The 13511-nt window shown below is 48.5% G+C and overlaps 1 protein-coding gene across 7 annotated transcripts in view; it reads right to left on the bottom strand.

The window, feature by feature from the left end:
- LOC308651922 (phospholipid-transporting ATPase ABCA3) overlaps window positions 1–13511 on the bottom strand; it is a 51284-nt gene extending 37773 nt beyond the window's left edge. Inside the window, exons 1-7 of one of the 7 annotated variants that reach the window (XM_081299505.1) lie at window positions 13245–13511; window positions 5844–6045; window positions 4967–5097; window positions 3683–3786; window positions 3321–3585; window positions 2253–2380; window positions 1443–1608 (exon numbers count right to left, since the gene is read on the bottom strand). In XM_081299505.1, coding sequence (XP_081155631.1) covers window positions 1443–1608; window positions 2253–2380; window positions 3321–3585; window positions 3683–3786; window positions 4967–5045 — 742 coding nt within the window. In that variant the 5' untranslated portion in view covers window positions 5046–5097; window positions 5844–6045; window positions 13245–13511. Of the gene's footprint in view, window positions 1–1442; window positions 1609–2252; window positions 2381–3320; window positions 3586–3682; window positions 3787–4962; window positions 5098–5535; window positions 5807–5843; window positions 6046–13110 lie in introns of those variants that run through there. The other 6 variants (XM_081299500.1, XM_081299501.1, XM_081299503.1 and 3 more) reach the window with 6 other exon arrangements.

Raw genomic sequence — 13511 nt, 5'->3', positions numbered from 1 at the left:
AGGGGTATTAGTGGGTCTGAGGCATGGACATCTATCTGGGGTGGAAACAGCTAGAATTGTGTGCCACGTACCACGGTCACACCCTTGCCAACCATCTCTTGGGGCTTTTGTGTTATTCTAAATAATCTGTATGAGTCCTTTTCTAAAAGAGGACATCTGACCTTTGTCATCTGCCAGAGAGGTTTCCTCCAGTCTCCTATTTGCTTTTAGAATCAGTTAGGACTTTTTCTTTGTTGGTAAACTTTGAGTTTGTACAGACTGAAATCTGTCCGTCCTTGCCTCAGATATACTTTTCTATTGCTTCCAGGCTTGGAATTTATCCCTGACAAGAAGGAAGAGATTAAGGCATTCCAACCCAGCATCTGGGACTCAGCAGCCAGCATCACTAGTGCTGAGAGTGAGTCTCTCCCGAGTCTCAGGTTTGGTAACATGGCTAGGGCCCCATTCTGGGGCCCCTCACACTCCACACCTTGCCTTGCCCATCTTAGTTTCTCTTCTGGATTTAAAATCTTGCCCTGGGCATTAACCTCTGGATGGGCCCTGACACCAGCAACAGGGGTCTCTAAATGCTGCTGCCCATGGGAAGATCCTGGCTGCCTGGTGCTGTGGATGACTGTGTTCTTCAGAACCCTTGGAACTCCACCCAGAACAGGTAGTCAGTCTTGGCCTGAGGGCTACATCTAACCCTGGGTCCTGGGTCTCAGCCACTCCTTGGTTCCAGAATATGGCCATGTTCAGTGGAGGCAAACATTCTCAGCTGCCGGCCAAAGCCACAAGGTACAGACCACAACATGCACTGGGCGGGAGTCCAAGCAGCTTGGATCCAGCTTTTATACAAGTCACAGATTCAATGAAGCCATGGTCTGGAGACCTCCAAAAGCCTACAGACTGCAGAGAAGGCCAGGAAGGGAAGGGACCTGTAAAACCAAGCCTTACAGAGCCAATTCAAACTGCAGTTTCTTAAAAACTGAGACATAAGGGCTGGGGATGTGGCTCAAGCGGTAGCGCACTCGCCTCGCATGAGTGCGGCCCGGGTTCGATCCTCAGCACCACGTACCAACAAAGATGTTGTGTCTGCCGAGAACTAAAAAATATTTAAAAATTCTCTCTCTCTCTCTCTCTCTCCCCCCCCTCACTCTCTCAAAAAAAAAAAAAAAACAAAATAAAACAAAAACAAAAAACAAAACTGAGACATAAATGCTTCATTCAAGGGCACAGGTCTTTTGGGATACGGGAGAGAGCCCTGGCTCTTTCCACAGCTTATTTCAGCCTTTCAGAAGCCAGTTTTACTGGGTATTTATTTTCTCCTCTTACAAACAAGAAGATTAACATTCCTTAGAAGTATTTCCGCAGAGAGATGAGAGGTAGGTTTACCCCCATGTAACTGTCATTACAGTTAGCAGCTCAGGGCTGGTAACGTGGCCCCTAAAAGTGCTTCTCACCAGGTTCCCCACCATCAGGGAATGCAGGTTCCCTTGGTCCTGGGTTTGGGAAAAGTGGAAAAAGGGAAGTGGTGTGCCAGCCCTCTGTCTCTTTCAGGAAGAAGTTGCCAGTTTGGGTCCACATGTAATTCCTTCGTGTGTAGCTGAAGCGTAGGTGATATTTCACCTGCAGAAACAAAGAGAATACCAACCATTCTGCAGAGATAGGAACAGATACCTTAGGCCAATGAGGGTGAGTTCCTGAGCCTCTTACCACCAGGGCTGGCGCCACCAAGAACTCACCATGCCCTGCCGTGAAAATGCCCCAGTGGCTAGGATGTCAGAGGCTTGAAGGAGAGAGTAGTCCAGCTCAGCAGGGGCAAGGAACCCTGCAGGGCATCTCCAGAGTGTTCATAGTCACTCCTCTCTTTCCCGCTAGCAACATGACTGCCATGTTGGACAGACATGTCATTGATGGCCACCAACGTGCAAGATGCTTCCCAGTCTTAATGACTTAAGGAAAGCAAACAGCTTCCATTTTTCCCCCAAATAATACTTAATAGCTGCTACTTTCCCACCTACATTGAATGCCTCTGTCCAACAGCCCTGGAGACCAGTAATGCATTTTATAAAATGGGAGAACGAGAGGGGCCTGAAGCAATGGCCAATGGGTGGGTAGACTTTCTAAACGGTTCTGTGGTGATAGGATTAAAAGTCAGTGGGGACTGGGTGGTAGCACTTGACTCAGAGTCTCATGTTTACTCCCAGGAAGATAAGCAGGCCATTCTAGGTGGAGTAGTGGTGAGGGAGCACCGGGGCCTGGGGCCTCACCGCCAGCGGCAGGGGCTCCTTGCTGTGGTTGGAGGCCAGCTGGAACACCACGGCAGCCAGTACATTGGAGGAGTGGTTGTCGTACCGAACGTAGTCCTCGAAGTCCTTCTCAGAGGGAAAGCCACGCACTGTGGACAGAGCAAGGAGCCCCTGGTTGCCCAATCGTCCCCTCTATCCCAGAAACCCAGGAGTGTCAGGCCATTGCAGATAAGAGATGGCAAACTGACAAAGCTCTAGGGCTCTACAAACATTCCTTGAGACTCCGGTAGCTTTGTCTTGGCACAGAGACAGGCCACCATAGATGGGCAGAACCTTTAGTCACTGGGCCCTGGGAGGTAGGCTCTCCTGCCATGGTTTTGAGGCAGGACTGGTCACTGAGGTGGCAGCAAAGCCAAGTCTCAAAAAACTGTCACAACCCTGGGCTGGGTCTGTAGTGAAGGGCAGCTTCTTTCTCTCATAACCACCGTGGCCCTAACAATTTTAGTGGAACTTTCTGTTTCTGAAATGATCTCTCCATCATCCCAACACTCGACAGAAACAGCTTCCTGTAGTCGTTTGGTGGGAACCAAGGAGCAGCCCCTAGCCAACCTCACCAGGCCACATGCCAGCAGGAGCACATGCCAGCAAGAGCAGGGGAAGGACAAAAGTCCCACTCCCAAGGGAAAGACCTCAAAAAAGGTGCCAGCACCATTTCCTGGTGTTTCCCTCAATGGGCTCTCCAGTGACCTTTGCAGCTGTCCCCCAAAACCACATGCCAGAAAAGGTACGTTGTGCACAGACTCAAACTGCACTCTGCCCTCTGGCAAGAGGGCTTTGCTAGGCTGAATCCACCCAAGCCCCTGCTACTACACCAGGTGTGGCTGCAAGGCTCTGGGTTCTGAGCCCTGCTGTATAATGAGAAATGGGTGCAGGGGAGCCAAGAGTTCAACGGGTGACACAGCCAATGAGAGGAGATGCTGAGCCACTCAGGCTGGGGCTCCTAACAGGGCTCTCTCCCAGGTGCTGGGGCTGAATCCATGGCTTGAGGTGACACATCGCAGGAATGCCTGGTGACTCCCGTGGTCTCACCTCTCATGTTGATCACTAGGGACTTTCTCACAGTCTCAGTGATGGTCTTGGCAGCCTCAGAGTGGGAAGGGATGTAGGCGAGCTCCCAGGTGTCCCCTGGCGGAGGGAAGGTGAAAAACAGGGGCAGCTCCTGGATGGACTGACCAGGGTAGACCGTAGCATTGGGCACATTTTCTGACTGGATCTTCAAACGAAGCCAAATCAGGATCCCAGAAAACAGTAAGGGCAGAAAGAGTTCCAGGATTGTCACTAGAACCTTCCGCTTCTAGAAGAGAAAGGACCACTGTGTTGATGACATGTGCTCCTCCCTGGAGGGCACCCTCGGATCCCTGGGGCCACTCTTCCTCCAGGTCTGGACCCACCTGCAAGGTGTAGTTCTTCCACAGCAGGAGGGCCAGCTGCTGCAGCACCGCCATCCTCTCGCCACAGGGACACCCAGCACTAGCCACCAACCAAAGACGAAATGCTTGGTGCACAATGGAAACACAAATCATGGGTGTCTGGGGAGACCCACAAACCCTCCACCTCCATGTCTCCTGCCTTCTTTTGTGCTGCTTTTAACCCCAAACACACCCACAGACAGAGGTGCAAGGCCTAGCCACCTTGACATCCTGCCATTGCTGTGTATCTAAGAGCCTGTGCTCTCCTGAGACCAGCCTGTTCCCTAACAGCACATGCTCTGTGTTCACTGCCACTGTGCGTGCTAGCCATTTTCTTATCAACACTACTCAAGTGGTCTTGTGACTGACCCATCATGTCCCACCCTCTGTCTAGGACACCTGTGAAAACCTATAAAACTGTATAGGAAACCTAAAAATTGCTCAGTTTAAGTTTTTACATATGTCTCATATAAGGGGTGATGGAATATGAGCATTAATGTTTCATCGTCCTCTCTTGTCTTGAATCCAACAGGTTTTTTGTAAGTATTAGAATCTGAGCCTCATGACACAAGACCATCCATTTTGTCTGTACCACTTGTGAAAAAAAATGCACACAAGGAAATCCATCCCATGTTACATAGGAATACAGTGTTCAAACCCAGCACATATAACTGTGGAAAAAGTCCACCCAGAGATTATCAAACACAAGTGAAAGCTAGGGTGCAGCTGAGTGTTAGAGCTCCCGTTCAGCATGCATGAGGCCCTGGACTCCATCTGGTACCACAACCAAAACAAAACTTCACCAGTGAGCAGAAACAAGAGCAGAGATTTATAGACACCCCTCAGTTTAGACAAATTAATTTCACTGAATTTCAAATACAAGAAACAGAGGCTAAGCCCAAAGTCCATTAGACGTTAACCTTTTGGTGAAGTAGGTGGTCTGACTTAGCCCAGGTAGCGGCATGACACCCTTGTCAGAACTTCTTTCCTAAAGCTGAGGGCAATGAGGTGTGCAGACCCAGCCAGGGGGGGAGCTGTCCCCCTCCAGCACTGAGAGCTGCAGGCAAAAAGAGAGGAGCACTTCCTAGTGGAGAAAAACCTCCAGTGACTCTCTTAGTGGATGAGGGGTTCAAGTTCAGCAAATTAGCACCACATTCTTGGCTAACACTAACCAAATGCCATCCTTCAGTTGTGTTAAGATAGTAGTGTACAAAGACAAATTAGTAAACCAGTCATTAGTGAACACCAGCTAACACCATTACCAACATGGTCCCCAGAAGACTCCAGTGCACAAGGTGAGGCGACATCTGCTTCTTAAAATGACCTGTTTTACTCTGGGCTTCATTCAGTTGGAAATCATTTCCATTAAGGCTCCTTTTTCACACTAAAAATTTTGCCTTTTTAAGGAAGATATAGTTGTTGGTGTCTAATACTATTCAGAGTTTATGCTCTCAAGGGTAGACAAGAAGTTATTTACAAATTAATTTAAAATATGACTTTTAATTAACTACCAGGATTTTATGTGGAGAATGCTACAATAGCTAAAATAGTATGAAGTGCTACTAAGTGGCAACTTAACAAATTACCCAAACTCTTTTTAAAAAAAGTAGTAAGGGCTGGAGTTGTAGCTCAGTGGTGGAAAACTTGCCTAGCATGTGCCAGGCCCTGGGTTCCATTCTCAGCACCAAAAAAAAAAAAAAAAAATATATATATATATATATATATATACATTCATACATACACACACACATACACACACACACATACAATCAGGACATGGAGGAACTGTCTTAAAATCAGACCATTAATAAAGTTACAGTGATACAAGGGCATACACTGAAGCCTGTGATTTATGAAAGGCTTCCAGAAGTGACGAGGGGACAGTGCATTCCAGTCAAGGCCCATCCAGATGGGCAGCTGGTCTGGCTGAGGTGAAAATTCTTCCTCTATCAGGACAGGAATATAAAAAGGTCACAGTTAAAGAAGACTTCTGGACAGAGAAGTAGATTGCTTCCTTTTCTGGAAAAGTCTGGCCAAGAAAGGAAACATCCCCATGCTTACTGTTCCCCTCCAGGCCCAGGGCAGCAAGGGACTCACCACCCACCCTCCTACTCAGTCTACGGAGGCAGCACCAGAAACTGACCTGAGTCTTCTGGAGGCTGGCCGCAGGTCTTCCTCAGGGCTGCAGGAGAACTGGCTAGGCAGGGGCAGTGCTGCACAGAGGGCTCCGGGGCGGGGCCAGCAAGCCTTTGGGGTGCAGCGGGGCGGCCCTGGAGTGTGGGAGAGCTGAGGCCTTGCAGGACATCAGGAGGGACCCAGGACTAACGGGCATGACTCTCTGGCACCTTTGGGCAGATGGAGGGTAGTTGAGCAAAATTTGGACAATAATCATAAAACACCTCTTACCATGTTAGAGTAAGTGAGCAGAATGGATTGCCAGTGTGTTACTTCAAACAGAACAGCTCTGATAGCAAAGACCCAGGGATTTGGAACACATAGGCCTTGGAAGGGAGGGGGCTTTGGCTCTCTCTGGTGCTTGAGGACATAAGTTTCTGTTTTCTATACTTTTACCCACTATGTTCTGATGGCATCCTTATGCAGCTTTGGCCCCTGGTACCACCCTTGATAGATGACTAAGCCAGGAGGAAGTACTCAGCTCAAGATCACGGTGCCAGGAGGCCGCAGGGACAGGCTGTGCTCCTTGGCCTGTTTTAACCCCCACACCTGTGCTCTTAGCCACTACACTCCTCCCTTCCCTGAATCCTAAGGCAGTGAGCACCCTTCTAACACTATATCACTTCCAGAATGTCACCTTGAGAACAAGAGGGCAAAATTATCCCTTCAGTCCCCACAATTTGCTCCTGCATCCCAGCACCCTGCTTGTTGCTCTTTGTCTGTGCCAGGCCTTATGTGCAGTCTCAGTGTCAGGTCTGCAGCTGTTCCGGCTGAGCAAAGGAATGTAGAGGAGGAGATCCCAGAATTGCAAAACCTGGAGAGCTATGTGGTTACGAAAGCTGATGCACACAGGGGAAGGAAGTGCTATAGGAAGTGCTTCCTATAGCACTCAACCCCATGGCAGCACAGAGTCCCAGAGGCGGTGACCGCCAAGACCAGGGCCCACAAAGCCCCAAAAGCCAGGCCAAGGCAGATATAGGGCTGGCCACTGGCAAAGCAACTACCTCATCCACCTGAAGTAGAACTCCTCTCTGAAGAGGGCTCACTTTGATTCTCCTGGGCCAGGAAGGGCAAGGCATACCCCGCCCCACCCCACTAAAAAGCTTATTTGCCTACTGTTAACACATTAAACATTACACAAGTCATTGAGTATTTCAGTGTTTGTTTTTTAGGTCAGTAACTGAATGGGTATGGAGTGAGTGCATATTGTGGACTGCTAATTTCTGAGAACTCTTGGTGGCAGGTAGGATTCCTCTCAAAATGGTAATTCTCATAACTGTTGTTTAAGAGCTTCTGGCCATGCCGGGCATGAGCACCAGTGGGTGCCTCTGTTTGCCAGTAAGCTGGAGGAATCCCAAGCACTTTCACTTCTTCTTTTGCTTCCCCCCCCCCATTATGGACTTGAAGTTGTCATCCAATTTCTGTCTTCTTCTTCTGCTGCTTCTTTTATTTTTGTGTGTGCTGGGAATCAAACCCAAGGCCTGTACATGCCAGGTAAGTGCTCTACCATTAGGCTAACTCCAGCACTGCCATCCAATTTCTAAGTGACCATTTAAAAGACGTTTTTAATCTGCATGTATGGAGCAGAATGTGTCAGTGCTTCTAGAGGAGCTGGTGGGGAGAGGGTCCATTCCGGTGCATGGATGGGGCCCCAGAGCAAGGCAGGAATCCGCCATGCCCTATGTTCCTCCATATCTCCAGCTCTGGTGCACCTCTCTCTGTGGCAGTCTGTCTGCACAGGCTTCAAGGAAAGGAGAGGGCCTCCATAAAGCCACATGCAGACCTCCCACAGCTCCCAAAGAGAGCTGACTACTATGGCTCTGCTTACCTTACCATACATATGCCACACAGGGGTGCCCTGGTGGGTGACACTGGCCACACACAGTGTTCTTCCTCCAAGGAGAAGTCCTACCTTGTCCTGCTTAAAATGCTTCTAGGAAAGCATTTCACTGTCAATATAGGAATCTGCAATAGTGAGTCAGCCAGGATCAAAGGTCTGTTGGCATGTACATTGAAGAAAGCATAATAGGTACTTATTGAGAGTCTGCTAGTGGAACTTGTGGCCTTCAGGATACACAGGACAAACAGCATTTATTCATCCATGAACATCTTCCAGGGGCTTACTCTGTGATGGGCACTTGTACAAGGGCTAAGAATTTGCTAGTGAAAATGAGTGTTCTCAATCCAAGGAACTCACAATCCATAAATGCTTCTGTCTTATAACTGCTATAAATGAAGCTAGAACAGTACCACAGATTCTGGAGAAAACAATGACTTCTCTGTGTGATAATAAGACAGAGAGGGCAGAGAGACCAGTCTTGAGTTACTCATCAGGTAGGGTGGAGGTGGGGGGACTCCAGGATTATGAAGTCAGGGCGAGTTGCTGTGAAAACTGAACATAGACATGGGGGTGGGAGTTGCAGGGAATGAGCCAAAAGGGGAAGCAGATCTAGCTTCACATCACCAATGCCTCGGGTACTGCCCCAAAAGGGGGTAGGGGTGGTTCCCACATGATGTGACGTGGCAGGAAGATATGTGATTTTGTCCAGTCTTTTGCCTAGTACACAATCATTTCCGGGGGGGAGGGAAGACAGTACACATATTTGAATTTTTCTAATTCAATGGAATCTGCAGATGAAATGCTCAAACACCAATAAATATTCTTTAAATAAAGAGGGGAATGCTGCAGGCACATTTGGGGGGCATGGTCCCACCTGTGAACCCTACCAGTGGTCTCCAGAGGAGGAAAGTGAGACAATACATGATAATGAAGGAATGCTCAAAAAGCTACTTGTGGGCTGGGGCTGGGGCTGAGTGGCAGAGCACTAACTTAGCACATGTGAGGCACTGGGTTCGATCCTCAGCACCACATAAAAATAAATAAATAAAATAAAGGCATTGTGGGGGCTGGGATTGTAGCTCGGTGGTGGAATGTTTTCCTAGCATGCTAGAAGTACTAGGTTCGATTCTCAGCATCACATATAAATAAATAAAATAAAAAAGGTCCATCAACAACTAACTAAATAAATAAATAAAAATAATAAAGGCATGTGTCCATCTACAACAAAAAAATTTTAAAATGCTACTTGTATTTTTCTTTTCAAAATGAGGAGAAACTGGCTTTACTCACATTTAACATGTGGACGGGCCCTTGTGCTCATCCTGATGGAAGAGGAGCCTGTGACGCGTGGGGTGACGCGGGCCCTCACCCACAAGTTTACTTTAGCATCTCAGGATGTTGCAGTTCACATGCTTCAAGATATCATGGTTGTGGTTAATTAAAACAAACAAACAAAAACAAACCAAGGCACTTAAATAGTCAGAGCTTTACCATACTCTAGTGATCTGGGATGTAACCATGAATGTCTCTTGTGACAAAATGGTTCACTGGCCAGCACGTAACTTAATTCTTCAAAGAGCCAAAGAATTAAAAGAGGTAAGGATATTTCTTTGTGAAATCTGGAAACTTTTAAAAAAGTAACAAATGGCTGTAGCAGTGTGTCATTTAGCTTTTTTTCTTTTAAACAAACACATTCAAATCTGCTTCTTCAAGGAAAAGGTGACCATCTGTCAGAGTTATGGCTTTTCAACATAATCTGTGCCAAGAACAGAGTATTTATGAACATGGATGTCTGTAAAACATCCTGTGATCTGGATCATGAGTGGCCTCAGAGGCCTATGGTTAAGACTAAGTCCCCAGGTTAGTATTATTGGGAAGTGGAACTTTAAGAGGTTTTTAGGCCACTGGGGTGTGCCTTGAAGGATCAGACAGTGGGACCCCAGCCTTATTCTCTTTTGCTTCCTGGCCATGAGATGAACAGCTTTTCTATCATGTCTTCCTTATCACACAAGGGCCCCAAAGCAATGGGACCAATTATTTGAGTATGAAAGCTCTACAACTGTTAGTCTAAATAAGCCTTTCCTTGAGGGGTAGTGGGGGGCTGGGCTTGTGGCTCAGCGGTAAAGCACTCGCCTCACATGTGTAAGGCCCTGGATTCGATCCTCAGCACCACGTAAAAAAAATAAATAAAATAAATGTACATATAAAAAGGAAAGAAAATACTCTAAAAAAATAAGCCTTTCCTCCTTATAAATTGTTTTATCTCAGATATTTGTTATAGTAATGCAGAGCTGACTAGTAAACTAATATGTTTTCATAATTATGAGTTTATGTGCCAAGGATTCTAGAAGAATACCATCTACATAAACACAAGAGGAAACCTCAGAAACCAGAATCTCCACCTTCCCTGACAGCCCCTGAACAAACACCAGCCTAAATTCATCAAGGGTCTTTGCATGATTGGATGGATAATGGAACTGAAAAACAAGTACTCTGGGCTGGGGCTGTAGCTTGCCTAGCATGTGTGAGGCACTGGGTTTGATTCTCAGCACCACATAGAAAAATAAATAAATAAAATAAACTTATTATGTCCAACTACAACTAAAAATACATTTTAAAAAACGCATTGTGTCCATCTACAACTAAAAAATAAAATAAAAACAAGTACTCTGGCACAGAAGCACAGTCTATGTACCATGTTTATCTGTAAATGCCATTAGAACTGGGACCTGAATCAAACCAGAACTTAAGAACTAGGCCTTCAAATGTTAGGACTTAGTTTTAACCACGCATTTACGAATGTGGACTTGATCACATGGCTTTCATGTTTAAGAGCATGTTTATATGATAGTTTCTGTACTGTTAATATGTTGGAGAAAATTTAATCATGTTGACTTCAGCTCTCAATCCTTTAATAGGTCCACTTTTTTGGCTGAACACGGTGGCCTGGGAGGCTGAGGCAGAAGGATCGAAAGTTCGAAGCCAGCTTCAGCAACTTAGTGAGGCCCTAAGCAACTTAGTGACACCTGTCTCAAAAAATAAAAAGGGCTGGGGATGTGGCTCATAGGGTAAGCACCCCTGGGTTCAATCCCTGGTACTAAATAAATAAGAGGTCCACATGTTTGTATACTTCTATGTCCATGATATGTCAGGACAGTAGTAGATGGCCATCATTTATAATAAATGATATACATGAGGTTGCACATTCAAATCCTTTCACACAGAAAAGTATTCAAGAAAAACACCTGAGGACAACAGTGGCTCTTGTGAAGATGAGGGAGGCACAAATCTATAGCCATTATATAGCCATTGTTTTTGAGCCCCAGAGGCTGTGTCTGACACTGTTGTGGTTTGCTCTGCAGGCCTAGGCCACTGGGGTGCACATTCACAGCCTCTTATTCTGTCCAGGGAGGGAGGCAGCACTCTCCTTAGGACCAGAAGCTCTTGGTAGGGGTCCACAGACATTGTAAGCCAAATATGTGGCCCAAAGTGGGTTCTCAGGAGAGTTTCACAAAATCTGCATTGCTGCCTGCCTTCATCACCCTTGTGTCCATTCCCCATCCAGCTGGCCTTTCTATCTTCCCAGGTGGAAGACATGAGGTAACAAGAATCCCCAGAGAGAAGTAACCATGGTTCTTCTGTAACAAGCAAGGCAGCAAGGAGCTCATTACATGGCTCCAACAAAGGTACCCATCTTCCTTTGCCTTGAGCCATTCAGGGGAACCGGCACTGCCTGCAGTGATAGGCCTTTCTCTCCCCACACAGTGCCTCTGTCTGCTTGGAATATCACCCAACACATCTGGCTCTGAAGCCCTATCTATCATTCCCCAGCCCACTTCTAGCCCCAGGCCCTCTGTGAAGCAGTCTCTGGTAAGCCTAGTGTAGGCGTTCTTCATTTTGGCTTCACAACGGAACTTCCAAGGCACTTTCAGGTAGAAACCAGTGTCTGAGGCCCACCCCCCAGAGTTTTGGGGCTCAGGAAGTTTCTGTGAGTGATTGTAATGTGCAGCCTGGGTTCAGACCTTCTGTTCCTGTTGAAGTCACCTCTGTACACCTGTGACACCTTTTCTGGGTGTGTCATGTGGCATTTATCTCATTCTGTCTTATACCACAGTTACTTGTGAATAAATCATCTCTTTAATTCCATTCTAAGGTCCTCAAGAGCAGGTAACATAGAACCTTGCTTGTTACAACAGTGATGGGCAGTCCCCAGAATTCTAGAATGTTGCCCCTGGATAGACTCATAGCAGAGGAGCTTTCTGCTGTTGCAGGCAGAAGGGATGCAGGAGAAACTATAAATCCAGGACTCTGACTTAGGCCTTTTAGTTGAGGCTAAATCAAAACAGGTTCCCATGAGGCTACCTGGACATGTGCTGTGAAAGGGTAGACTTTTAAAAAACTACTTGGAGCAACCCTCTCGTGCTCCAAAATGTCATCTGGTCAGAACAGTGGTAGATCACCTTAGAGAAGGAAAGATGTCATCCTGTTGGTCAGCTATAATAAGGGCTCGATTAAAAAAAAAAACCAAAAAAAATTTAAAAAAAAACAACTCTTTAAGCAGTTAAAACTGTTAACGGAGGAGATCCCTATGACATCCATTTTTTTTTTTTTTACTGATTCTCTACTTTCTCTCATGAGGCAACCTTTCTAAAACTGACTTACTTAGTCTTTTCAAGTTTACCAAAGGTAGCCCCAAACCCTTCTTAATTAAACGATACGGTTGCTCAGGAGAACCGAATGGAATTCAACCCCTTAAATGCTGCCTGGGTGCCTTAGCCACTAAATCCAGGAGCATTTCGTGAGTGCCTGTTAGGTGCCAAAAATGCAAACACCAGCAAGATCCATCCGTGCTTCAAGGAGCTCCCAGACCAGGAGGCAAATGGGAAGACAAATACCCTCCAAGACAAGCCTCATTGGAGAAGAGGAGGAGGGGCATTCATGCATGCAGCGAGGCCACCTGCACCCTCCGGGGCTTGCCGCTTCTGGGAGCACCAGCACGCACAGACACACGGCCCGTCGCCTGCGCCGCTGGCTCCCTCCCCCGTCCGGTCCCACACACCCGGGCGTCTCCAACTCCCACCCGTGACGGGGGACCCCTGAGCCCGCGCGAGACTCGCAGGCGGGGGCAGGTGAAGTAGGGCAGACTACCACATCGGAGGCACCCCAACCCACGTCGGGATTCGTCGAGAACCGCGGGGAGCGTGCGGCGGGCCTGCTCCGCCGCAGCCGGCATCGCCGGCGCAGAGAGGGCGGCGGCTGTCGGTCCACCTGCTGGGCCCGCCGCACGCAGGATTCCGCAGCGGCCCGGCTGCCCGAGCTCGTTCCTGTTCGCCGATCCTTGGGCAGCTCGCAGGACTGGGTCACACCCAGAGCTGCGGGCGCCGGGGAGGCGCACCTGCAAGATCCCGCGCGGGCGGTTGGGCGCGGCGGGCTGGGGCTGGGGCGAGGTCCGGGAGAGGCCGGGGCGCGGGCGGAAAGCCCCCGTAGCTGCGAGCCAGCGCGCGAGCGGCGGGTCCCGGCAGCACTCACCGACCCTCAGCGCCGGGGCGGCGGCGGCCGGCGCGCGGCCCTTTCGCAGGGTCCCCTCCCTCGGCCTCGCAGTTCCGCTCCAGCCTCGCAGGAGCAGCGGTAGCCGCGGTGACAGCCGCGAGGCTGCCCTGCGGGGAGGGGGCGCCTGTGACCGGCTACTGCTGACCAACGCACCGGGCCGCTCAAGCTCCAGCAGGGGGCGCGCTGGCTCGCGCGTGCGCAGGGGGCCAACCCTGCAGGTGCGGGGTCCGCCCCCGCCGCCTCAGC

The sequence above is a fragment of the Spermophilus citellus genome, assembly GCF_964194105.1.
Source record: "Spermophilus citellus genome assembly, chromosome: 6".
Taxonomy (NCBI): Eukaryota; Metazoa; Chordata; class Mammalia; order Rodentia; family Sciuridae; genus Spermophilus; species Spermophilus citellus.
The sequence above is the reverse complement of the archived record's forward strand: the minus strand, read 5'-3'. Positions and strand labels throughout refer to the sequence as shown.